Source organism: Passer domesticus, chromosome 3 (assembly GCF_036417665.1).
Source record: "Passer domesticus isolate bPasDom1 chromosome 3, bPasDom1.hap1, whole genome shotgun sequence".
Classification (NCBI taxonomy): Eukaryota; Metazoa; Chordata; class Aves; order Passeriformes; family Passeridae; genus Passer; species Passer domesticus.
Genome location: NC_087476.1, coordinates 86,927,268 through 86,953,647, shown reverse-complemented (window position 1 = coordinate 86,953,647; position 26,380 = coordinate 86,927,268). Strand labels below are relative to the sequence as shown.

The following is a 26,380-nucleotide window of genomic DNA, read 5'->3' as shown; positions in this document are numbered from 1 at the left end:
CCTGACATATGTCACTCTTTTCTCCACAAGGAGAATAGAAAGAAAAGCAAATCTCCATGTTGTCTGTTGAAACTGGCATCTCTCCATGGCATGCCTCAGTATGTATCACATTGATAGGGAAAAGGAGGCCCTAGGACTGTCATTTGAGAGTAAGGGACTTGAGTCACAACATCTGGAGAAAAGAAGGGGCAGAGATGCCTTGCTGGTTCAAGAGCGTAATTCCTAAATTCAGCTTGAAGAGACTTCAAAAGGGTTTGTCTAAGTTTCCAATTTTAGTTAGTGATAAGTAATATACTACAGCTTCTCTTTTGTGTTCAAGTGGACTGGGCAGTTTAATCCTGCTTTCCTAACAGCCACACCTACGGGAAAGCTGACTGAAACAGAATCTCCAAAGTTAATTTTAGGTGATCTTGGCCCTGTTCTTCTCCCCTCCTCTAACATGCCTGTGTTCCACAGGCAGGGGAAATGGTACTGTCCACTTCCTCAACTCTGGGGCTGTTGGAAAGGCACCTGGTTTATCTCAGAATTTGGGCATGGAAAATTTCAGAGTTTGGCTTTTCTGTTATTCCCAAGTATGCCAAAGTGTCCTTGGCTTTGGGTGCCCAAAGTGCTCCAAGACTGCAGTGGCATAAACCCTGAAAAACCATTTCAAATCATCGTAGAGGTGCCCTTGTCATGTTTCCTTGGGTTCCCAACTGAGCTGTTCTGAACTCTGATGTATGTGCACTTCACTGATCCTCAATGAATCCAGTGATCCATGAACCCTTATTTGAGATTTCCAGGCCCAGCTGCGTGTCCTGCCTCCTGCAAAACTCAGTGCAGACCAAAAAAAATTCAGATGTCACTCTAAGAATCAAAACTGGCAACTTCATAACAAATGAGATCATCCATCTGGGGAAATGCTTAGTCCATTTGTATTTAACACAATAACCCTTACTGACAACAAAAACCATTGAGCAAGATCAGGTACATGACTTAATGTGATTTTGTGTCCAGAATATGAAGATGATTTTTGGTCTGCAGTGTTACGATTAGCAGTATATTACACTCAGTCATGAGGAAGAAAAACTCCCAAAGAATATAGAAAACAACTGCTGAAGAAACGTGACTGTTTTGATGTTGTCTGCTCAACATAGCCAAACAATCTGATCCAACAGATACTTAGAGATTCTGTATAATTTTGAAGTTATTGAACACCATACTGAAAGAGTTCAGATTCTATGAAACAGAATTTCATGCTCAGTCTTCTTCTTCCTTTCTTTTTTACCAAGCTCCTTTTCTCAGCCTTCCAGGCCAAGTGAAGACTCTTCCCCGCTTTAAGGCACAAGAGATTCTTTCACAGTGTTTGGAATACGACTGGCATAGTAGTCATAATTTCTCAAAGTGGCAAGGACACCAGCTGAATTCATGTGTTTCACCTCCTTGTTATACTGAAATGAATTTCCACAGATATCAGTTATCTTGCCTGAAAAAACAAAAAAAGAAAAAAATATTCCAGCAAAAAAGAGTTGGAGTCTATTAGTTCAAGTGAAATAACTAAAAGCAGTCTTTGTGGTACACATGCCTGTCTTCAGATGTGAACTCTCTTTGCTTCCATTTTATGTACAACAGGTTTTATGTTGACTGAAATCAAATAACTAGTGGGTTTTTGTTGTTTTTTTTTTCAACAATACTTAAATTCTTTGTGTCTGAGGAAAAGGAAAACGTGTCTCTCTCATGGATTACTTAAAATGCTTCCTGAGTAGCTTTTGCATTTGCCATTGACAAGCAGTAAGGAAAAATCAACAGTCCAAGTAAAAACCAGGGTAACTCTATACCACACACTCTGACATAATGTTGAAACACCCCACCTGGTTTTAAATGAGATTTTAAGAATCACTTAGGAAGAGCAAGACAGATCTTTATTCAAGCTAATTTAAGCAGGAGATTCCTATCTACCAAAGATGCTAAATACAGCATTGTGCTGCCCCAGATTGGTTGGGTTGCTTTGTGCTTGGGCTAACCCTGTTTAAAATCATCCCACAGTTATAAACACTACAGGCTGCAGAGGAGTTCAATAGTGTCATTATGAAGGCTGTTATCCTTGCTTGACAGAATTTAGGAATCAAACCCCATAATTTTAGCATATAGTAAAAGCCTATTAATGTGAAAAGAATAATTAAAAAAATAATACTACTTCAAATCCTCAGTAGTGAGTCTTTTCATAACTTTTCAACCCCTTTAGCCCCTAGATAAGTGAAGTGTCTCATGTTGGCTGGAGACCATTAATTCTATTGAATTACATTAATGACTCAATTTTGAAGTTTGTACATCCAGAGAACGACAGCATGATTTGACCTATTTTTGTTGGTTTAAAGAATTCAATGTCCACATATTACATAATATGTTACTAATAATAAACTACTATACTCAGTTAGTAGGACATCAGATTTTACTGTGAGATAGTGGCCAACAGAAAAAAGAAAGGGACATTTGTTTTGAAAATATTAAAATGAATATACCCCAAATTTAGGGATTTGGCTTTTTTAATTACATGACAGTAATTCACACATGCATTGTCATTTTTCTTTCAATGGAAAGCATAACTAACTTCAAATTAACGCAGTTTTACTTATCCTGGAACTTTGAATGCTATTAACTTACCTCCCACAGCATGTAGGATAGCTTCAGGTGCACATGTATCCCACTTCTTGCACCCAGGACTGGCAAATACATAAGCAGATGCTTTACCTTCTATGAGTTGAATGATCTGTTAAGAATAGAGTTGCAATCATTGCAAAGGATTTAGACATTTAGAAATTGGTAGAAATAACACCAGGAAGTGGGGATTAAATCTGTTTATTTAAGTACTGATAGTCAGGAAAGGAACACCAGCCATTTCTTTATTTATGTTACAATAAATGTATTAAAATTTGGAAGCTACACTATATCACCATTCCCAGCTCAATATTTTTGATCATTATAAATACAGTCTATAGGATGAAAATCTGCTCTCAGTTTCAGAAACAAGAATTCACTTCTTGTGCAAGTACTAAAAAAATAAAGGGGAAAATATATACATGTTGTGTTAGTGCCACTTTGGGCCTTACACATGGTGGAGAAAAGAGATGAGAGGGTGTGTTTTTGACAACTATGACAAAACAGCTTTAAAACCTGTACTAAATGAGTGTTCCTTCTACCAGAGAAATTTCACAAAGGAAATATCACAGTGTGCTTATATTTTTATCCTTTCAAATGTGCTACTAGATAGTTGGAACAAAAGCTGTATTAACACAAACAGGAAGACATGTCTAATAATTGAGATTAAACTGAATTCCCATTTATTCATTCTGGTCTTACAACTTTTTACTTTCCCCCTAAAAACAGAATACTGGGGGAAACAGACCTCAGCCATAACCAGTATGGCCACTGGTAGAAATACACCTGTGTCAAATTCTCTCAACCTCACAGCAGACTGAATGCTAGGAAGAGTTGTGCTGGGTAAGGTGGAGGAAGTCTTTCCTGTATGTTCATGCAAGTAAGCAAATAATTTCTTTAGAAAGTATTTTTATTTTTTTTCCAAAGGTGTTACCTCCCAGTAAAACCAGAAGATTTGGGGTTTTCATACCTTGTTTCCTGCTCCTCCCACTCTGATGACATGGTCTGGGTTCAAGGCAGCGATGCACTCATTCACCAGGGCACTGCTGTGGGAGCGGGTGGTAACGACGATGTGTTTGCCAGCAGGTGCTTCTGTCAGCTGAAAGCCAAAGGCACCCATGCCCAGCACTCCCCAGATTGTCCTGCCCAGCACAGCATTAGCTCCTGCCTACAAGAAAGGCACAGAATGATGGTTTATCACACTGACCAGCAGTTAAAGCACAAAGAGAAAGGGTACCTAGATGCATCTTGGCATATCAGGGAGTATAATATTAATATTGGGCTGTACATTTAAACAGTGGCACTTAAAAAGGACTACTTGAGAGCCCAGAGTGAGAAATTAGCTCTCTTTCCCTATAAGGCAATGACATCATTGACCCTTTTCTTATCTGTGACATTGTGGTGGTGCATTACATCCTGCCTCCAGTGACTGGCACATTAATATTTGTATATTTCTGTACTTGGGGCACAATCTGTAATTGAAAGTATCTCGTAATTTGAAATATTTTGTGATCCATGTCATACAAAACATGACAGCATTACATCAGCTCAAGGGCCTTTTAACTCCAATAAGTTTAATTAATCAGGCTGTATCATGAGCTCCCCCAGTAATACTGAAATAATCACCAAATATGTAAATGTCTGTAGGTTGGCCATCCTGAAGCCTGGCATGATACACTCTAACTCAGCTGTCAGTGACAACTTATGCTTGGTTTATTTAGGGCTGCAGATTTATAGCAGTTACCACACATTGCAAATGTACCCATTGCATGTTACTAAAGAATTTCTAGCAAAGACTGCAACACCACTGACCTGTACTTGTTTTACAGTAGATACTTTATAAAGACTGTAGTAATTTGCACAGTATATACATAATATATACTGTATTAGTGCATTACACTAGCCTCATGATTCAGTATGGTTGTTAGTAAGTTCCTGACATTCAGTTCCTGGAAACCAACATTTAAAATTATATATATTTAGTTTAAAAACCCCAATACCTTATATTACAACAATAACTCCCTTACATGCCAGTTTTCAGTTGCAGGTGTGCTAACTGAAATAGCTTAGGAGTAACATTTAGAAATCACACAATGCTTCTAAAGAAATCAATTATTTAATACCTCATAGTTGTAATATGGCTGATTAATAACTCCTGCTATTGCTTTGCCTCCATAGGCAATTCCAATGAGAACGGTTACATGGTCAAGGAGACCTGGACAGAAAAAGCAGGAATGTAGTTAGGCTTGAAGAAGAGAAAGATCTTAATAAAAACATATACCTTCAGTAAAAGTCCACAAATCAATATGCAGAGTGCTATCTTAAAAATTCAAATAATAATCAGGATTCTCAGATGTTGGTATAATTTTTTAGTCATTTAGCCTTGAGATCTGCTAAAAAGATAGCAGATCAGATAGAGTTCTTTTAATAGAGCTATGTTATAACTAACACATAATGAGAAGGACATTTAAAGATACAACTACACAGCAGTATATGATGACATTCTTCTGTAATTGTGGTGGGAGTTCTTTAATGCTATTCAAAACTAGCAATTTATTGACATCTCTCTCCCCAAAAAGGGAAAAAATCTGCCTAAAAGATTTTATATTAATCAACTAAAACATGCATTAGGAGGCAAAAGCATATTTCAGCATATTGTTTCTTAGAGGATTTTCTTTTTATTTTTTCTTTTCTTTCATTTTGATGGTCTATTTCTATGGATAGAAATTAGGCTTTGCTGAGAACAGTTTCTTCCCATGACTGAAAAATCGTGATTTGTGGGAGGATATTTGTTTTACTTTGAAAGGCCTACAGGTACAGCTGTGGTATTTGGGTTGTTTGAGAGGAAGATGTAAATACAACTGAGCACATTCCTGTTTGAAGAGGAAATTTAGTCCTTCAATTCAAAGATATACAAAATTGTAAATTTAGCTAAAAACTCAAGACAACCAGCCAGCAGTCAAAAGCAGCTCGTTTCTCTCTGAAGTGATAAAAACTGGTCAGCACTCAGTAGCCTATCAGGAATATTCAGTACTGGTTAGAGCTGAATACAGTGAAAAAATACATTCCAAGCACTCAATAAGTACAGAAACATCAGCCTTATGAAACCATATTGTAAGCAACTTCTATGATAAACCTATGGATATGTATGCTACTTTATTACTATTGCTATTTTTTTTACCAAGAGAATTAAAAGAAAATCCAACCTTCAGTGTACTCCTTGGTTCCATCCAGGGGATCAACCCATATTACAAGCTTTAAGAATTAAAAAAATAAGGAAAAATTAACAAATACAAATCACATAAATTACCACACAAAGTATATATTTTATTTTAGTGCTTTTATTTCCTTATGATAGTAAGGAAGTGAAGAGATCCAAAGTTTTAACAATATTATATGGCTGAAACCTATGATAGTATTTTACACTAAAAAAAGGGCTTAAATATTGACTGGAATGTCTCAGTAAATCTCTTAATAGAAGTATGAAGGATTAAGCTGAAATGGAAAATGAGATTACTTTCATATCCCCAAACTAGATTCCTGCCAAATTAATTTGAATCACAAATTGTAAGAAGCCAATTTCCATTTCCCATTACTGCAGACAGGAGCATGCAGCATTTGTAGCTCTGGAGGTGTGATTCTCACGACTACATTTCAGTTTTCAAACAAAAAAGAAAAACTGGCAACATTGAAAAAACCTTTCTTCATTGTACACTCTTAGCTAAAAGCAGAAAGTAGTATAGATAATGTAAAATATTAAGACATAGACATAGCATTACCTCTTCCTCTTTAATTCCTGTGTACTGAGCAGGACAAGGTTTCTTCAGTATTTCTTCACAGTGACCATCTTCAATTAAGTCCTCAGTTACATCATCAGTGGGCAGATCCTAACAAAAAAATTCTCAGAATGATCAGAAAAATGTTTTGGGCTCACCTCATTTTGCCTTAGAGCTGTATATTTGACAGCAGCTTGAAAAAGCTAATGAAATGGAAAGATGAAATGGGATGGAAATACCTTTGTTTGTTGGTTTGGTTTGGTTTTTTTTTAAATTAAAATCAATGTTTTCCTAAACCCAGACAAAGCAAATTCTAGTGCAAGCTACAGCATGATAAATTGTTAGTGTGAATTAAGCAGGTACTTACTTCTTCTCCTATGATTGTCACCTTGGGAAACTTCCGTGCCAAGGAAGCACAAATGCTCATTTGTACCAGCCGGTCAGCTTTGGTCTGCAAGTCATTGGGTCCAGCCTGTCCAAGAGTGGATAGAAACTTGTGTACTAAAAAAATATACCAGCACAGTGGCCCATACAACACCCTGAATATCTACTTGTAATCTAGTTTGATAAATCTTCAACCCAGTAAGTGACCTTGTGAAAGGCAGGCTAAAAACTGCAAGAGGCAGAGTTTTCCTGTGCACCCCAGAGCTAAGACAGACTACTCTGACAATAGAACAGTGGGTTTGGGGCCCCCAGGTGACATAAAAAAAATGACTGCAAGCTTTCCCAATGTTGTGTAGCCAAACATAAGTTGCTACATATGTTACAGTAATTTCTTAAATGTTAATAACCTGCTACATATGAAAGTGGGTAACTTATTAACACTTTCTTTGACCCTTTAGGTCCAGAGATAGAATCCTAGTAAGAAATAATTCTGTTAGCACTGGAATTCAGAAAGATAATTCATCTAGGATTTGCATCTTAGTTGCATCAAACAAAAATTTTATCTGCTTGTATCTTATTTTCTGACAACAAGTGTTTTATCCAGTCACAGGAATTAGCCATAGGAATGGGATATTCTATTTAGAATCATGTAATGGATTAATTTTTGCATGCTCAAAACTAGTCTGTCCCTTAGCCAAGTGCTAATTTTATGAAACTTGACATTTTTCTTGGAAATTTCCCTCTCATCCCCTAATTAGTTTGGTTGAAATTGGTCCTGAATTTAGACTCAATAAGATCAATTTATTGCAGAGAATGTCCTTTGTTCCGGGACATGAACCAAATAAAACAGTATAAGTAGTTGTTTAATGTAAAAATGGGTGGACAAAAGTGTCTACCACCAAGTTGCGGGGCAGGGGTGGAAAGTACAAGTACTACAAAGAAAAGCAATATAAATGGAGAGCTTAGAGTTGACTGAAGGAAAGAAAACTCAGGATATCAGGAGAGGAGATGGCTAAAAACTCGGGTGTTCCTGAACTAGATAAATGGATGGAGGGTCACTATGTTGAGGGAAAATAGTGGAACATTCCCTTCCCAGATGTTCTAAAGCTTTCAGTAAGGCCAGTTAGAATTGGTCTTGGTCTTTGCTGGCTACAGAAAGAGGATGAATGATGAGAGGCAGCATTTCTGTTCCTTTCTGTTCTGCATCTCTTCCCTTCAGACTGCAAAACAGAGGCACATGCAGCAGTTCTCTTGCCTTCTTCCTCTGCCTTCAGCAGCCACTTTGGCAAGAATCTTGAAGGAATTTCAAGATCTCTAGTCCCTCAAACAGGAACCTCTTCTGTTGGTCATTGCTTTCAATCTAATGTTGTGTGTTTGTAGTATTCATTCTTCAAAAAATTTAAAAGTATGTAAAACCAATCTTATTTAGAACCAATATCACCTGTTATATTTTATGATTTTTGAATAATGTAAATTCCTGCAGTACCTTCAATGTAAAGACCAAAAATTATATATATTTAATGAAGCCCTTAATATTGTTATATATCTGTAAAGCTAGAATTAACTTCTACCTATTCCAGTACTGTAGTCAAAACAAAGATCCTGGCTCTCTGTGCAAATTCCTAAATTACAGCAAATTAAGAACTTTAATACCTGGTTTCTTTTCAGAATTAAATTTGAAGCTCTGAATTGGTTTTGAAATCTTTGATTTACAATATAGGCTAAGGTTCTTTTTTGTTTTAGGAAATCAAACACTGATTTATACTAACCCAAAATTCATCAGGGCATGGTTATTTTAAGCTGTACTATAGATGTGAGAACACAGGTATAGAAATTAACAGGAAATATACCTTATTATGAATTTTGAGGTGCTATGCAAACCTTCTGTTTTATGAGGGAAATCAGGACAAAATTATGGTGTTTCTTTTAAATGTACAAATGTTGTTTAGAAGTACTGGTCAAAATACACTTTTCTAGGGCTGTTTTAATCCTTTAAAAAGGAATATTTGTTGTAGGTGGTGGTGGGGGAGGTGAGGGCTGTATTTCCTCTCACAGTTGCTGATTTTTAAAAATACCACTTTGGCTTGTATCCAACTGGAACAAAGTAAAAGGTAATACCTTCTCGACTATGCCCAGATCTCCTGCAGACATCACATTTCTAACAATTGTTGCAGCTTTTTCTGCAACAGAATATGCCGAGGCCACCACACGCATGAGGAGAGCTGGAGAAGCCATGCTGAATGCTGAAAAGAAACAAAAAGCAAACTTGCACATTTCTCTCTTCAACAGAAGAAAGGTATTTTACATAACATTTGAAACAGAGTAGAAAGCAGAAAGTGGGTTACAGCCAGTAAATAGTAATGAGGTGAGCTTTGGATTTTTTAAAAAATACAATTAATGAACACAAGGATATAAAGCTATTGTAGACAAGGTCTTGCAAATACCCAAATTCTGTCTGACAGTGAACCTGGTTCTCACTAAAATAGAATGAATTAAAAAAGAACAACAGCAGCAGCAGAAACTCTTATCATAAACATTAAGAAAAAGAAGAGTCTACACACAGCACTTCTTTTTTGCACACTTTGAACATAAGTTCATTTCTTCAGAACTGACCCTACATTTGGTTTGTGCCGAGAACTCAAGCACAAGACTACAGGACAGGATGACATTGGCAACTTCACTTACTATTCCCCTTTGTTTAACTATAAAATAGGGTTTTGTAGATGGCCAATTGTGTACACAAAGTAGGTTAATGATATGCAGATACTGCAAACTTGTATGCAAAAGCTGAATTTAGCCATCTCAATTTAACCGTCCTTTTTGTATTTGTTAACTTCTCCTGATTTCTTTAAGGAAATCAATTGCTATCTTCCTGCTTCCCCTCACCACTCCATGTCCTGTCATTCTTAATATTGCATTGTCTTCCTCACCTGTTCTCCAGCACAAACCAATGCAATTCACTGGGCCTTCAGTTACCAAGTAGAATAACCATCACCCTAGGTAAGGCTGGCATTCCTCCCAGCTTTTATTTAGCTCAGGAAAAAGAGCTGAACTTGATAACCACAAGAGTGGTTAAAGAGTGATAACCACACTGCATTTTTTTAAAATGCAGAGTTAATTGCTTTTTATATTTTCCTATCAGTCGTTTCCGTCTGTGTAGATGACACACTTTTTGGCTTGGCGTCATATGTATGACACGCTTCCAAGGAAACACTTGAGCACAGGCAGAACAAAATACAGAGGAACTCACTGATGACCTCACAAAAGACGATATATTATGGGGGAAGTGCAATACAACAATCATACCATAGATATTGCCATTGCAGCGAGTCCTACTTAAGTGGCAATAGGTCATTATACCTTTCCTGTCTTCCTTTATAAATGAAGTTCATGGCTGTTCACAAAACGGCAATGTCAGAGGTACCAGAATCCCAAATTTAGCTGATTTAAGAACTTTTTGACCACTTTAGTAACACCATACCTGTATGAGTAAAGTCAGAAGCACTCTGAGGCTGAAAGAGTAGAGCAACTGTGCAAGCACATTCAAAAAGAAGAGTTGCTAATGTTAATTATTATTTCCAGCTAATGGATAGGAGCAAAGTGCACTGGAGTTCTGTGGAATAGCCAAGGTCCATACCCAAAGTAACTCTGGACAGGTAGCAATAGTTACAGAGGAACTTTTGGAAATGCTACCTGTGGCAAAAAGCAGCTCTCAAACAATTGAAAGTTGCAGAGCAAATATGTATCATGACACATGGAAAGCAACATACTATTTTAAGTCTATACCATCATGTGAAACAAGTTAGCAGGAAGGAAAATAGTTTATTCCATAATGAAAATATACGGAATATGAGAATTTCTGAGAAAGAGCTAAAAAAGTAGCATATGAGATGGAAAGTTTGGATTAAAGATAAACAGAATTAATATTCTTTGCTCAGCTGCTCAAAAAAAAAAGTCATTTGACCTTTTACTGTACATTTGATCCTACTTCAAAAATGAGAGGAAAACTTAAATGTTTTAAAGTCTTGACTTACTTTACAAACATAAAGTGTAAACACATAAAATTTCAAAATACTCAGAAAACAATACAGAAATACTATCTTGAATTCTTGAAGCTTGACCCAAGGTATTTTCAGGTACATTTTTCTTGTCTATACTTAGGGCAAACAAATATACTTTGTGTGGTGAACCCAGGATCTCCTGGCAAAACTTAAAATTAAAATATTTTAATGAAAAAATAAGGTTTATTAAAAGAAACTGAAATGAGAGGTTCAACACCCCTTCCTCATCACTCTGGAGTAATTACCTAATGAATTGCAAAGTATTTTATTAGTGCAAAGGTGCCTTAGATTTTTACAGGGCTGCATCTCCTTTGTGACACATCTTCTGGTGTACTGGACCTTTTTGATTAGATAAGTGAATGCAGTAGTTGCCTCTAAGTTTTTTTACCTCTGTAACTTTTTGATCTTATTTATAGGTTTATGGCATATTCTTTCCGATGAGGGCAATGTCTAATGTATACTTCCACAAAGCACTTAAGAATATATTGCTTGCTTTGGACAAAAATAGTTTGACTCCCAGAAAACTGTGCCGTTTACAAATAATGCACAGCAATTATGCCTCAAGTTAAATTTGGGTATCATTTTCCTCTAAAGATCTTCCCTCCTTTCTTCTAGCCCAGCAACCAAACTGTTGACTGGTCTTGACAAATCAGCCTATTCTGATACCTGTTAAAATTAATGAGTTCTAGTTCTACTTTTTAATTCTGATGTATCTAAGTACTACAGGCTGACAACAATTAACTTATCAAAGCACACATGACAGATTTGTTGATGGTTCTCATCCTCTTTTATGCAAACTTCCATTTTTTAAATTTATGGGTTTGTCTGATGAAAGGAGAAAGTGGACATCACACAGAGCATGTCCTTAAATCCAAGTGCTAAGCCACGACTTCATTCTTGGAATTCTTCAATGTCTAAGAGGCCGGAGCTCCCTGTTTCTTTACAATAAACTTCAGCCCACACCTAATAAAAGATAAATTTTCCATTATGTAAGGGAGCAATATTTACCCAGCAGAAGCCGGCTAGGATTCGGGGTGGGAATCTCATTGAGGTTCACCTACAGACTTCCAAATGGGAAAGGGCTGCGCTACCTCATTTCACCAAAGAGAGAGAGAGGAAAAAAAAAAGAAAAAAAAAAAGAAGGAAAAAAAAAAAAAAAAAAGGGAAGCCTGTTCCTGATGTTCTTGCCATGATATTCCCGATGGCAAAGCGCCTGCAGGGCAGCGCAGCCGGAGCCATGGAGCCGTACCCGCGAACGCACCAGCGGAGCGTGGCCGGACACACCACGGCTAGTCGGGGATGGCAGGAGCAGCTCTCCTGGCGCAGCCGCCAACTCACCGCGTCCAACCTCGCTTTTCCCAGGATCTTCGCCGGCCCCCGTGGCCCGGCACCGATCGCCGGCAGCGTGCGGGGCGCTCCGAGCCCTTCGCGTTGGTCTCCGTGCCAAGGAGCGACCCACGCCCCAGCACCGCCGCTCCCCGCCCGCAGGCAGCGAGGACTCACCTCCTCTACCAAACCACCTCGGAACGCCCCAAAGCCTTCCGGCTCCGGGCGGGGCTCAAGCTCTCGCCCGGCCCGTCGGGAGCGCCGAGCAGCCGCCGTGCCGCCCGCCCATCGCGGTGTGTCCCCTGCCGCGGCCCGTCGCGCCGGCGGAAGCGCGGCCGCAGCCCGTGAGGATGCTTCGGGCCTGGCGGGCGCCGGCGCTGGCGCGGGCCCGGGCCGGGGCCGCCCGGGGCTGGGCGCGCTTCGCCGCCTCGGAGGCCGCGGCCGAGAGCCGGGAGGACTCCCGGTACCGGGACACGGTGCTGCTGCCGCGCAGCCCCTTCCCCGCGCAGCTCCCGGGGCGGCTGCAGCCCGAGACGGAGCTGAAGACGCAGCAGGTGCGGCCGGGGCCGGGCCGGTTCTCCCGGCGGGAGCGTGGGGCAGCCCCGGGCGCGGCGAGCCCCTGGCCGGCAGGAGGGCGGGGGTGGCCGCCAGGGTTTGTGTTCGGTCCCGCCGCGCTGGGCGAACTTCTGGCGAGTCCGGGCTCTTTTTTAGAAAAGCTCTGGCTCTTGAGGTATTTTTAATTTGGATAGTCATAATATTTTTACAGGTTGGTTTGGAGGAGAGTAACGACCGTCCGGATAGTGTAGTGCTAGGATAATCTCAGGCCTAATATTTCACCCTCTTGGGCTTTTTTTGTACTTAAAACCCACTGACGTCTTCTCTTGCAGAGTTAGAAAAGTGTATTTGTTTGCCTGCTTGCTTTTGTTGTAAATTTTACATCCAGACTTTTTGGAAGTACAGAGGGTTGTGATAGTTTTGGTCTTTTTCTTGTTGTTTCTACAGAAATGTGGTTTTTCGGAACTGTACTCGTGGCAGAGGCAAAGGAAGACAAAACAGGAATTTTGTTTACATGATGGACCACCCTATGCCAATGGAGACCCTCATGTTGGCCATGCATTAAACAAAGTAATTACCTACTTGTTCATACTTTATTCTTGTAGAGTGGTAAAAAACCTGCTGTCATGTGCCCTGTGTTCTCCATTGCCATTTAAATCAATAGCACTTTAAAATGTTTGGGATTTTGGTAGTTGGGGCTTTTATAAACCAATGGTATGGTTATGTGTTTGCCATATTTTGCCGTGTTGATGTAGATACTATACCCCAACATAAATATCCTGTACTGAATGCTCAGTGTTCATTTTGATTCAGCTCTGAGATTCACAGCCTTACGCTGACCACCAAGGGAGAAAGACTCAAATAGTGAGTTGTCACCCACAGCCGGTGCCAGAGCTTGGGCTGCAGCAATGTGCTCTAGGCCAGTGCTGTAGGTCCAACTCAGTGTTTTAAAAATGAGAGTCAGTCAGATTTGTTCAAGTCTTGTGAGTTTATAAACTGCATCTCTCAGTTACACTGGTTGTGAATTCCTTGGATAAGAGGTCCTCTAATGTTCTGTCAAATTACAAAATGATAGGCAAGAAAAATAAAAAATGCATTGTCTTTGGATCACAGAGTGGTTTGGGTGGGAAGGGACCCTAAAGATGATTTACTTCCAAACCCTCTGCCATGGACAGGGACACCTTCCACTAGACCAGGTTGGCCAAAGCCTCATCCAAACTGGCCATGAACACTTCTAAGGATGGGGCACCTAGAGCTTCTCTGTTCTTAAATATGAATTTATCCTGCAGCTTTTGATAATTATATTTTTTAAACAGGAGGAGCTTAATTACAAATGTGGCTGTTCCACATGGGGGAGCTAAAGTGATAACAGACCTTGTGGCTTTTCAGATTTTGAAAGACATCACCAATCGATTCCATGTGATGAGAGGTTATAAAGTGCATTATGTGCCAGGGTGGGATTGCCATGGACTGCCAATTGAGTTGAAGGCACTGTCAGAAGTCAAAGGAGCTGAAAATCTTTCACCTATGGAAATTCGGCAGAGAGGTAAATGAAGGCTTTTAGACTTCATTGTGGCCTTTCCTATTAGCTGTTGGTGACATTTTCTATGATCACTGGGTGTATTTGCCAAGCAGATAGAGCAGGCTGGAAGCTGCTAAAATGGGATAATTTCACATAGCCTTAATTTGTTGCTGAAATGGGCATGCAGAGCATTGACCCTCAGTTTAAAAAACAAACAAAAGGAGGGTAGGGGATTTGGACATCTGCTTTAGTTAACTGTATAGCGGCAAGAAGCTGCTGTTTATCAGATCAGCATCCTTTTGGTTTTTGAAGGCTGAATTTGATTAAGAACTGAAAAGATGCATGTAGAAGTCAGACTCCTTCAGGACAGCTTGGTTCAGTATCACAAGTAGGAATGTATTTGTTGACTTTTTAACAATCCTACAAAACTATAGGAGGGATCCTTTAGAAGAAAGTCTGTATTATATGGAAACTGTTTTGAAGAAATAATTTCAAATACAATTGAAAGGCATCATCATTCAGCTGCAAAGCTTTTTGTAATGAGCAATTGAAGCTTCTTTAATTTGAAATTGTGGTAATGAAATGGACTAGCTTCTTTTCGGATGTATGTTACTTAGAAAATTTTGAATCAGCATAAACAGAGGGAGTTAACTTTCACTCTTATTAGTTTTATGTTGAGAACTTATTTTGAGAAATTTTTCTTCCTAACAAATTATATTTTCCCCCTCTTTCTTAAAAAGAAAGTTTGTAGTCCGAAGACATGTGCTTAAAGTTCCTGTGTTAGTGAGAAAGTGCCACACCTGTTTACTCTTTGCAGTCATTTTTTGTAGCAACCAATCTGAAATGTATGTATTTTGAACATACATAACATAATAGTTAAGGCATAGGTTCACTACGTTCAGCTCTGGCTTTACTAAAAAAAAAAAAAAATCAATTGTACATTTTAAGTGGTATTGTATTGATCTTAGTGTGATAAACCATGTACTTAATGGAACCATTCCCTTCAGCCAGAGCATTTGCAGAAAGAGCAATTGAGAAACAGAAATCCGCCTTCATTCGTTGGGGTGTAATGGCAGATTGGGCCAACTGCTACCTTACATTTGATCCAAAGTATGAAGCAAACCAGCTGAGAGTCTTCTGCAAGATGTATGATAAGGTATATTGAACTTCTGTGGAAGTCTGTATTGATTTTTCATGAGTTTTGGTTCTCCTAACTTTTTTTTTTTTCCCCTCACTGTCCTCTCTAGGGTTTAATTTACCGGGACTATAAACCTGTGTTTTGGTCCCCTTCAACAAAGTAAGAATCAATTTACTATTTTGTCTTCAAAATTTTAGCAAGGATGCTAATAGCTTTTGATGTTGCAGCATGTAACTTGTGTTTGATGTGTATCAGAACAGCCTTGGCTGAGGCAGAACTGGAGTACAATGAGCAGCATGTCAGTCGCTCTGTGTACATGAAATTTCCGCTGCTGAAGTCACCGTCTAAGCTGACTTCTGTGATAGGTATGACTTCTCTGTAGCTTTAGAGACTGACAGCTTTGATTTTTGTTATAACTGTGAGTAAAGTACTTCTAATTTACATCTGTAGATGGATCATCCCCTGCTAGTGTGCTAGTCTGGACCACGCAGCCTTGGACTGTGCCAGCCAATCAAGCAGTTTGTTACATGCCAGACTCAGCGTAGGTGTTTTTCCCTTGGTTCAGTTGTCTGTGTCAGTCCCTACTGGTATTTAGCAGCAAAATTAAAACATTCTGGGCTGCCAGTACAGTTTACTTAAGGGCATCATTTTTGGGTTTTGTTTGGGGTTTTTTGGTTTTGTTTTTAAGTGTTGCAATTGTAAGCTTTGTTCTGTATTTACTAATATATTAATTTCTGCCTAAATTTTTATTAAACTATTTCTTCTTCAGGAGGCAGTTATTTTTTTAATTTTGAGATTTGTGAGTGAATTTGACATGTAAAGCATACTTGTCTGTCTTTTAGAGATGAAGCATTTCACAAATTGGTAGCTTTGTGGTGTTTGTAATTATTTAGTATCACAAATTCGTATTTGCATTGCAGATATGTAATTGTAAAATGTGCAACGACTGGACAATGCTTCATCCTTGCTGCAGATAGAGTTGAATCTACAGCTGCTGTTCTGGACACACAGTTTGAAGTTGTATCAACGTGTAAAGGTAGGTTTTAAAATTGTTAAATTGCTTAGAAATCTGCTGGTAGGTGTCTGAAAACTGCTTCATTTAAATGTGTTTATAATTTGAGAATATCCTTCACTAAAATAATACAAGGAGGAGGAATCTCAAATTTACTGTTGGTGTATTGTAACTCAAATTATCATCCCTAGATTTCAAATGAATTTTTAAAATCTGGCATCACGTTTGGAAAAATGAGATGTAGAGTATAAGTCTATATCTAGTCTGTTCAGTATCAAAATCTTGATTATACTGAAGTTTGTCTTTTCATCCATTGTTGATGACAAGAGTGGGCTAATTACAAGCATGACTGGTGCTGTATTGTAGGTGGCTGTTGTCTGTCTGGACAAACAAAAGCAGTTGAGTTGGCATCCTAACAAGCTGCATAGTGGCATTTCTTAACAGGCAGGCTTGGGATTCGGTGTCATGAGTTGGGATTTGGTGTGTCATTTGTGAGCTTTATTCATTTGCCTCCATCAGTGATTCAGTGCTGGAAATATGCATTTGTAAAGAAAGTGAGGACTCTGTTTCTATTACTTTTTGTTTTCTTTTTTTTTTTTTTTTTTTTTGGTGTCTTTCCATGCCTTCTCTTTCAGAGAAAGTCTCGTTTTTACCTAATGATGAAATTACTGGGGATGTTTTTTCTCACAGCTTCCACCTTTTTGAATCATGTGATTTACAGATAACATCCAAGAGTAGTAGAGTTGAACCTTCTTAAAAAGAAATTTCATACTGCAACCTATTCTTTTTAACTTTCCATATATTCAGTAATTAATTATGTTTGTTACTTTTCTGTATTTGTGTACATAACTTTGTGATAGCAGTTCTTAAGCATGTTCCTTCTGCGAGGAAATAATTCTGTGAACACCATTTTGTCGTATGGCACATGCCTCAAGCTCTGCAATTCTTGACTTTCTGCAGGACTTTAATAATAATAATATTTTCTTCTGTGTTTTTTAACAACTTCTTCTATCACAGAGCAGTGAAAGAACAAGTTGAATGTGGGAGTTGTATTTATTTTATCTTCTGTTTGTATTTTTCAGGTGCAGATTTGGCAGATGGTTCTTGTGCTCATCCCACCATTCCTAACAGAGTCTCTCCCCTGTTACCTGCAAATCATGTGACAATGACAAAAGGGACAGGATTAGTTCACACAGCCCCAGCTCATGGTATGGAAGATTACAGCGTAGCTTCCCACCATCAGCTACCCACGGTACTTTATCTTTTCAGCTGTTGCTCTTGATTTCCTGCAACTGATTGACTGTGTGACACTAAAATGATTTGTTTTAATTTCTGCATAAAACTTGAAAATACTTTGAAGCATTCACAGAAGTGTGAGTATCACTAATGGCCTGCAGGAATGCAAGACTAACGTTAAGGAAAATGTGTATCAGGTTAAAAGAATGAAGTTTCCTTCTGCTGATTAAAACTTATAGGAAGGTGTTAGAATCAGATTTTTCTGCTCTTTATGTGGTTTTGTTTTTTAAAGGAGAACACAGAGACTATTTCTCAGATATTGACTCTCACTACCCAGAATTGTCCTTTATATGCAGATAGTAAGTCACCAGTTATGTGGGTCATTGTTACTTTTTTTTTTCAGCAAAGCTTATTTTAAACACATACATAAATACAGCTCATTTATGCATGGCCAGTTTGTGATTGATGGGAGTGAAGATTCAGGATGTGGAGGGCTAGGTTTGCTTTTATTTTGCATTGTTTATTTGAAAAGTCACCAAAATACCAGTGTCTTTATGTGTGATAGTTGTGGTATGTGTGCAAATGCATTGGTGCTCATTTTTTCTGACACCTGAAATTCACTTACCTGGTAGATTACTAAACTGCAGTTCACTAAATCTGAAGTGTACTTATATATTTTGTTATTCATCAGAAAAGGAGTCACCCAGTAGAGTATTTAACTCACTTTTGAATTCCAAAAACATAATAAGTTGCCACATGGTATTTTATTGACATGATTAATTTATTTATTTTCAGGATTGCCTTGTGGATGAAAGTGGGTGTTTTACAGAAGCAGCAGGTCCTGAACTTAAAAACAAGAATGTCCTTGCAGAAGGGAATGAAGCTGGTGAGTATTTGATATTTGACCATTTGTTACTTCATCACTTACAGTCCTGCAGCTATATTTTGAGAGTTTGCATAAACTGGCCATATTTTGAATATGGATGAGGTACAGGCATTTCTTGCTAAGTATTGATTATGGAAAAGTACTAAGTTGAGGTTAACAGCAGCCATATGTTCAAACTGAAATTTAATCTTGGCCTCATTTTTTCTCTCAGTCATTAAGATGCTTCAAGCAGCTGGGAGTTTGTTAAAAGAGGAGAAATACATGCACAGTTACCCCTATGACTGGAGGACTAAGAAACCAATTATTATTCGTGCCAGCAAACAGTGGTTTGTAAACACAACAGATGTGAAGGCTGCAGCACAGGTATGTAATTTTGCTTTCTTATGAGACACTTGAAGACAACTGATGCTACTTGGAACCAACAAAAAAACTCTTGCTGTAACTCCCTTCAGAATATGATCTTCTCCAGGGTTTATGAACAGTAGTTGAAAAGCATTAATTACTTGTTGAAGTGAAATATGTTGTCAATTCTTTTGTCAATGTTGATATAATCCAGGGTAGCTACACTGACTGATATATTCGCTCATTGTATTTTCAGATGCAGAAGTTTCTTAGAGCTACTGATGTTTTTTTCCCTAAGATATTTTTTAAAAGATGATATTTCAAGGAATTAAATTAGAAGAGATAATTTTATCACTGTTAAAATTACCTTTTTTTTTGTTAGGCTAGCCTTGTGTGGCTAGATGTCTTTGTTTGCTGCCCTGTTAATTTTGTCACAGTCCTATTTTAAATAACTTTAAAGCTTAGGGTCTTTTGCTCTTTGAAGTTACGTAGACCCACACAGAAGATTCAGGCCAGCACCTTAGGGTAACAGTGATTTTATTCTAATTAGGATATGAGGTGTATATTCCATATTCATCCTTATCTAGAATGGATGAAAACACGGTGGTTACTCTGCAGGGCTGGGAGTGAGTGGTAGCCCTCTACAGAGAGTTTGCGTCAAGGTGGGTTTTCAAAGTAGACAACAGTACAAGATACAGTCAGCTTTTAAACTTCAGATTCAGTCACTGATGCCACTTTTAACACATGTTCAGGGTGTGTCTGCTGGTGAATCAGGGAGCTGAGGTTTGGTTGGGAAATACACAGTATATGCAATGTTCAAATAAGTTATTGAAGAGCAGCAGACAGTTGCCTGAGAATGTATTGTTTGATACTGGGAATGGGAGAGTAGATCTGTACCATATTTTACTAGCAGCATAAACGTTATTTGTGGGACAGCTGAAGCATATTCAACAGTTCACTGTCTCCTTTATAGGATGTGCTGAAAAAAGTGAAAGTGATCCCTACATCTGCAGTGAACAGGATGCTGGAGATGCTGGACAGAAGGACGTTTTGGTGCATATCACGGCAAAGATGCTGGGGTGTCCCGATTCCTGCTTTTTATCAGAAGAGCACAGGAGAATGCTTGATAAACAGGTACCTGCCTAGCCTTAGACACTGAGAAGTGACAGAAGAAGTGCTGTCTGTTGTGTTGCAGTTGATGATATTATAAAACTTCTTAGTATTTCAAGTAGGAATACACACTTTTACTGGTAGTTGTTAATACGCAGATCTAATTTAGATGTAAGTTAAAACAATCAAAAGCTTGTGGCTGAAAGTGACTTACATATAAATAATAGGAATCCATTTACTTACATACTTAAGTTACTTGAAAACTCCTCTTGAGATTAATTGCTGTTTTCACCCCACGTCTTCAGTGGGCTGACAGTCATGACTGGCCTTTCCATGTAAGCAAGCAGTGAAATGCAAGTTGTGGTTAGAATACATGGCAACTGTAATTGTACCACTGTGTCAAAATAGCTTTTTGCAGTTAAGTGACAGTGAGATCTGAAGAAGAATAACTACATTGGTTGCAGAATAAATAAATGTATTTTGTTTCAAAACAAAATTAGAATGGTTTTGAAGACCAGCCTCAAGTGTAACTGACTCTGTATGATTTGGTATGTCCAGATCTTTAGATGCTAGCTTGATTCTGCTATCTTTTGGCTAATAGTATCCAGATATTTCAAACACTGCATTTCAGAAGTTATAGACAACATAATGCAGAAGAAATCCAAGCTATGCTTTAAAACAAAGAAACTCAACCAAATATGATCCTTTTCTGTCCTGTAAGGACTAATAGAGTTCTGCTTTTACTTCTTTGGGGAGCAAAGGTTTACAGTTGTGAATGCTCTCTAAGAGGTTATTTCATAAAAAGAGTATTGTGCAGTTCCACATTTATTGAATTAGTTTCATTATTTTTTCTGCCTTGAGATATGCTGATGCAACTCAATTTTGTACACCTTAACAACCTTTTGTGAAAATTCATAATAAGTTTTTACAGCTGAACTTGAATACTTTTTTTTTATTCTGGTGTTGAGTAAATGTACTGCAGGCGTCTAGCGTGTTTTCCAGAGGCTATTCTGAGCACACAAGCAGTAGATAGTAGACAGTAGTAGGTGAGGCTCTCAGGGTGTGGGGAGCAGGGAATGGACTTTAGACAGGTAGTCCTTAGCTTCACCTGGTGTGACTGGGTGTGTAGGTGTGCAGAGAGATGTACTTTGGCTCTCTCACTGTAGGCAATAACTGTGAGAAAAGAGCACAGTAGTCACAATGTCGTTTCTAGTGCCTGGATAATGCTGATACACATCAGGAAATAAATGGGTGGAGGGTGTGTGGGACATAAAACCATTTTACCTGCAAAAAAGCAGGTGTGTGTCTATAAAAAACTACTATTTCTGAGGAATACCTTTTATATTCTGAAGAGTAGGCTTGAGAGTGTGTGTGTTGCTTAAAAATTCTTAAGTATATAGTTTAACAAGCAAAAAAGTGTAATGAAAACCAGTCCAGCAATTGGCACTCAAATGTGAAGGGCACCATGAAGCAGAAGCTCCTTCTGAACACTGAGGAGCTGGGACAGAATGCATTTGAAAGGAGGGATGGGATATGTGGGAATTCCTTTAGGTTGTAGTAAAATCACTTTGAAAGGCCGTGACCTGTATTAAAGCCCCTGCCTCTTGTGAGTGCTCAAGTTGTGTGCGATTATTCCCGAAATTGTGCAAAATGTGGCAATCACAGCATTTTGATGTGGTAAACTCTGCCACAGCTTAACACTTCCACCTTTGTGTGTAGGTGTTGGCCCAGCAGTGAGAATTGTAGGGGAGTGAACGAAGGGACAGCATGGCATGTTTGGGTAGAGTTGATCTGGGGAATAGAGAAGCATTTAGGAAAAAATCCAGACATATTCACTATATTTGAAAAGAGATTTATTTCATTCGACTAACAGATTCAGATGGTCATTTATAGCCAGTACTCTTCTAATTTTACTTACTCTTGGTGGAATTTTCAAAGGAAAGTATAAAGCAGTCATTAAATATTCTAAAAAATTTGAGCTTAAATATTTGTAAAGTTAACTGTGGGAAACTTCTATAACTGGAGTAGAAGTGCACAGAATATTGGCCTATAGAAGTGACAGACAAATGCAGAAGACAGTCTGTCAATTCATAGGTCATTTTCCTGGACACCATTTCTTATTGAAAACAGCATCTAAGCCTGACGGTTTGTTACATTTGCATTATCATTTTGAAAATCATGTTACAACAGGTTGCTGACATACCTTTTAATGTGAAACTTTTTAAGAAGTTTCATATTTAGATGGTGTGAATCATTAATATAGTTAAAACACCAGTAAATAACTCGCATTTCAAAACATGAGCTGTTTTAAACTTGAATGCTGGATAAACAACCTTTCAGTAGCAGCTGCTGTGGAGTTTTTGAGTGACTATCAAAAGTAACAGCATCTCCACTGGAAGTCAGTGTAGTCCACATGGAGTTGCTGTTACATATGAGAGCACCAGTGGTCGATCTTGAGTGATCCTGTTCATGTATCACCTGTAAAAAGACTTTTAAAAAGAAAAAAAAAGTCCCTAAAATAAACTGCTGTTTCCCTCTGAGAGTTGTCCCTAAATTTGTCATGTGAAAAGCTGCTGAAAGCCCTTCTTTCAAGGTGGAACTGCTTTCTCTAACAGTGTTTTTGGCACACCAGCAATCCAGTCTTTCTAGCTTAAAAGCCAAGAGGTAGTTTGTAATGTTCAATGCAGAATCTCCATGAGTCTCCTTGCTGCTGTGGCCCCCCCATAACCCTAAAAGATATTTGATTCAATTACATTGTCATCCATGGTTAGAAATTTAATATACCAATGATGTTTAAATTATTTTATGCAGAGTGTGCTGCATCATATTGTGACTAGGAGTGTAAAAATTATTAATAAAAATCCCTTATAGGAGAGAGAAAAGACAGAGCACTTTTTCATTATTGCCATTTTCAGTAAGAATACAAAGGTGAGATTCTTTGGGATTTTTCTGCACAATTGGAGAAAAAAAGACTTTAAATAATTTGGAGTACATGCACAAATAGATGCTTATGCTCTGTGACAGCTTTCGACATTTAACAGATTTCAAGAGAAAACATTCTCCATCTAGGAAACTCTGTAATGCATGGAAAATAAGAAGGACCTCCAAAACTAAAATATGAGAATTGTATTTCCAGTAGTAGCTCAGCACAGTAATAAATGTGAGATACATACTTTAGTCTGACCTCATGCATTAACTGCTTTACAAATTCACTGTTCAGATGTTGGTAATAAATAGTAGTATTGCAAAGATTGTTCTAATGCCTCACAGCCTTTGTCCACTTCCCTGTGACTTTGATTAACATGTAAATCAAATTTCTGAAGAAGAAAAACCCAACATGTTTTTGAAGGTCTGTCCTGTGCTCTAACTTGTTTTTTAGAATAATAGACATTTCAGTGAATTGCAGTTAATAGCAGCTTACCTTCCCCTAAATACTTACAGCTGTAGTATTGATGTTCTTGTAAAGCAGAAGATATCTTTCCCTCTTTGCTGCTGTTGGAAAGCAGATGGAGAGAACATCAGGCTCTGTATTCTTCTGCTCCTGACTGTATCTTAATGCTGTCTAATTTCTGTTAACAGATTAAATAAGTGTGCAGCATAATCAATAGCTGGCTCCCGGGTGATTGGCTGGAGCTGTGGTAGCGTGAATTGCCGTAGGGGTGTCAGAGCATAGCAGGGACACGTAATGCAAGTTCTTCCAGATAGCCTCTGAATACAGGGCAAAGTTTTACAATGCTTTTATGGCTCACTCGGGGAATTATCATGCTCACCTTGAAGGCTGCAGATTATAAAGTAATGAGTAGTTATTTGAGCAAGGTGGTTTTCACTTGCACCTTACAGAAAAGTACTTTGCAAAAGTCCTGCTTCTTTTAATGCCAATACCTTAAATAAAAGTTATTTCTCTTTTGAAGGGAAATCGGTAATAAGGATCCTGCAAGAAGAGCAGAGACAAGTACAGGGGCTGTGTTTGTTTGTCTTGTATTTTTCAAACTGTGGGAGTAAAAAAGATTTGTTGAAAGGTACCCTGGAAATTTTTCGTCTAAACTACCTCCTCTTCTAAAATGCTTTTAATGTTCACTTATTTCCATAGGGAAACGCTATATAGTGAAAGAAACTTGCACTGCTAAATTATTGGGTTTTTTTAAAATGTGATTTGAAACTATAGGTAGAATTTTGAGAATATCGGTCAATAAAAAGTTGACTTCACAGTCCTTGACTCCTTGTTTCTTGTAAGTGATTGGTAACACAAATCTGACCTTCTTTTGCTTATCTGAAAACTTTTATCTGTAGCATAATTGTACCTGTTGGTTCTTGTGTAACAAAAATGTCTTAAAAAAATCTGATCTTCATAAATTATTAGTGTAATCTTTGCATTGCATGGCAATATATTTGATAAAAGGTTAGCTCATGGTCTATTTTGTGGGACTGGTGGATCTACAAGACTACACAAGTCTTGTGTGATATTGGCAATACTTACTGTAAATGAAGACAGGCATTTTATTATGGTTTCCCAAGGGAGAGTAAGAGCAAGGGTTTATTTCCTTCTTGTCTCTCCCCTCCCCCACCTCTGATGGAAAGGAAAAAGTAGTTTATTAAGAGTATCTTTTTATATGCTGTCCAACATAACTGTTAGTTTTGATCTATAGCTGGATTTATCACCTTTTATAAATCCCTCCAAATATTGATATTGTGAAATACCTGTTGAATATTGTTAAAATTAATTCATCAGTGGAGTTTATGTCCCTCCACTGAAGTGTATTTGCAAATGAAAAAGTTATATGGAAGACGGGCTTAGTTCCTGTTTAAATTTTCTGCTTTACAGGACGAGCTGGTAGCTTTTCTGTACTAATTGTGGGTATGAGTCGTGTTCAGAGAATTTTCTGGCTCTCGTTGATGTCAGAGCCATTAGCTGAGCACTGAATTACTTCTTGCATGAATCAGTCAACACATACAGAAATATACACAAATATTTTACATGGTAATAAACATGTTTTAGGGTAAATCATCCTCTTTTTAATTTAGCTACTCTTGTCTTCTGCTGGTGAGTTCTATGGGTAGAGATTCAGCCAGTGAGAGGAAAGCACTGAAACTGTGGAGAGAGCTCTTCAAATCCTCAGATGAAGACAACTGGTTATCTATAACTGTCTTTAAAAATACACTGATAGTGCATTTGAGAAGAATCCAAGGTGGAAAATTTCATTGGTTAAGAGTGAAAAACAATATTGTGTATAGCTTTTTCTAAAATGTTCCTGGGCGCTGCAGTAACATCACTGAAGGTCAGGGCGTAAATCCAGCTTTGTTAGTGGAAGGTACTCATCCTACAAAAGACAAATTCATTCAAATAGTTTAGTCCAGGCTGAGGCAAATTTCTTTTTTGTGTTTCCTGTAAGCTTTCTGAATTTGCAGATTTAGGGTTAAGGAGGCAAGACATAAGGATTGCACATCAGCTATCTGCCAGGAATTGTACCTCGACTGGGGTTGTTTTTAGCTTTTGTCTTGAAGAAGTAACACTCTCACAACTGGAAGTACAGCCAGCCAAACAGGCCTCTGTGCAAATATTTCTGAGAAGTGGTACCATTCACAACTGGAGCTCCTCAGTGTTATTTTAGCAAGACAAATGTTAGCAGATACATTACAAAGCCATAAATTGTGTCCTACCACCATTAAAATGGAAGGTGAATGATGCCTGTGCTGGTTTGAAAGGGGCAGAAATGGTGGTGGTGCCACAGGGATGCCCATGTGTAAGTATTGCTGCTTAATGGCCTTTCCCTGCAGAGAATCTGCTGAGATGTTCTACAGGAATTTATTTTGAGAAGTAAATTGATTAATTGATGATTGATTGATTGATTGATACAAAATTGATATTCTGTCATTGCAATTTGAGCAGTCAAGAGCAAAACTGGATTTTCTTCTTGTTGTTGCACCTTGTGTCATGAACTGAAGTAATTTATTCTACAGCTTTTTGGAGAACATGTTTTCATGCTTAAAACCTAAGTGTAAGGGTCCATTAAATGTTTTAGTGATGTAGCTCAGCTTATTAGCAGTGCAGTAAAATACTGTACTGAAAACCAAACACAAAATTGAGTAATGACTGAAGAAGATCATCTGCCTTCTGTGTTTTTAAGATAATTATGCCAGATATTTATTTTACTTTTCCCCCTTTTGCAATACTGTGTCAAGAAATTAGTTAACTGATTAAATCTTCATTTATCGAGTTATAAACATATCTTTGGTGTCCTGGGTAACACAGCAGGTTTAGTTTGAAGTTGACAGGTCAGGATGATCTACTGTACTCCTTAAATACAGCAGACGTCTTAAAAATCACCTGCAAGTGCTCTGTGAGTCAGCAAGACAAAACATGTGGGGTTCCTCTTTGGTTTTTTAAGATACTTTAA

At 38.1% G+C, this 26,380-nt stretch overlaps 2 protein-coding genes across 3 annotated transcripts in view; one reads left to right on the top strand and one right to left on the bottom strand.

Annotated features, from left to right (window-relative positions):
- Nucleotides 1–892: 892 nt before the first annotated feature.
- BPNT1 (3'(2'), 5'-bisphosphate nucleotidase 1) lies at nt 893–12,487 on the bottom strand. Of its 2 annotated transcripts, none has more exons than XM_064414160.1 (9): nt 12,362–12,487; nt 8,916–9,040; nt 6,781–6,885; nt 6,417–6,524; nt 5,844–5,892; nt 4,761–4,852; nt 3,608–3,805; nt 2,644–2,749; nt 893–1,465 (listed from the first exon to the last, which is right to left on the bottom strand). In XM_064414160.1, exons 2-9 carry the CDS (start codon nt 9,030–9,032, stop codon nt 1,317–1,319), a joined length of 924 nt encoding a protein of 307 aa, XP_064270230.1. In that variant the 5' UTR covers nt 9,033–9,040; nt 12,362–12,487; the 3' UTR covers nt 893–1,316. The 2 variants fall into 2 exon arrangements, with proteins under 2 accessions (XP_064270230.1, XP_064270229.1); XM_064414159.1 differs by lacking the exon at nt 12,362–12,487 and adding an exon at nt 12,197–12,355.
- IARS2 (isoleucyl-tRNA synthetase 2, mitochondrial) overlaps nt 12,439–26,380 on the top strand; it is a 26,726-nt gene continuing 12,784 nt past the window's right edge. The window contains exons 1-12 of the mRNA XM_064414154.1: nt 12,439–12,738; nt 13,187–13,309; nt 14,129–14,285; nt 15,269–15,417; nt 15,509–15,558; nt 15,655–15,764; nt 15,850–15,940; nt 16,320–16,435; nt 17,494–17,663; nt 18,443–18,533; nt 18,745–18,896; nt 19,849–20,009. Of these exons, the coding sequence (XP_064270224.1) occupies nt 12,535–12,738; nt 13,187–13,309; nt 14,129–14,285; nt 15,269–15,417; nt 15,509–15,558; nt 15,655–15,764; nt 15,850–15,940; nt 16,320–16,435; nt 17,494–17,663; nt 18,443–18,533; nt 18,745–18,896; nt 19,849–20,009 (1,574 nt within the window). The 5' untranslated portion in view covers nt 12,439–12,534. The remainder of the gene's footprint in view (nt 12,739–13,186; nt 13,310–14,128; nt 14,286–15,268; nt 15,418–15,508; nt 15,559–15,654; nt 15,765–15,849; nt 15,941–16,319; nt 16,436–17,493; nt 17,664–18,442; nt 18,534–18,744; nt 18,897–19,848; nt 20,010–26,380) is intronic.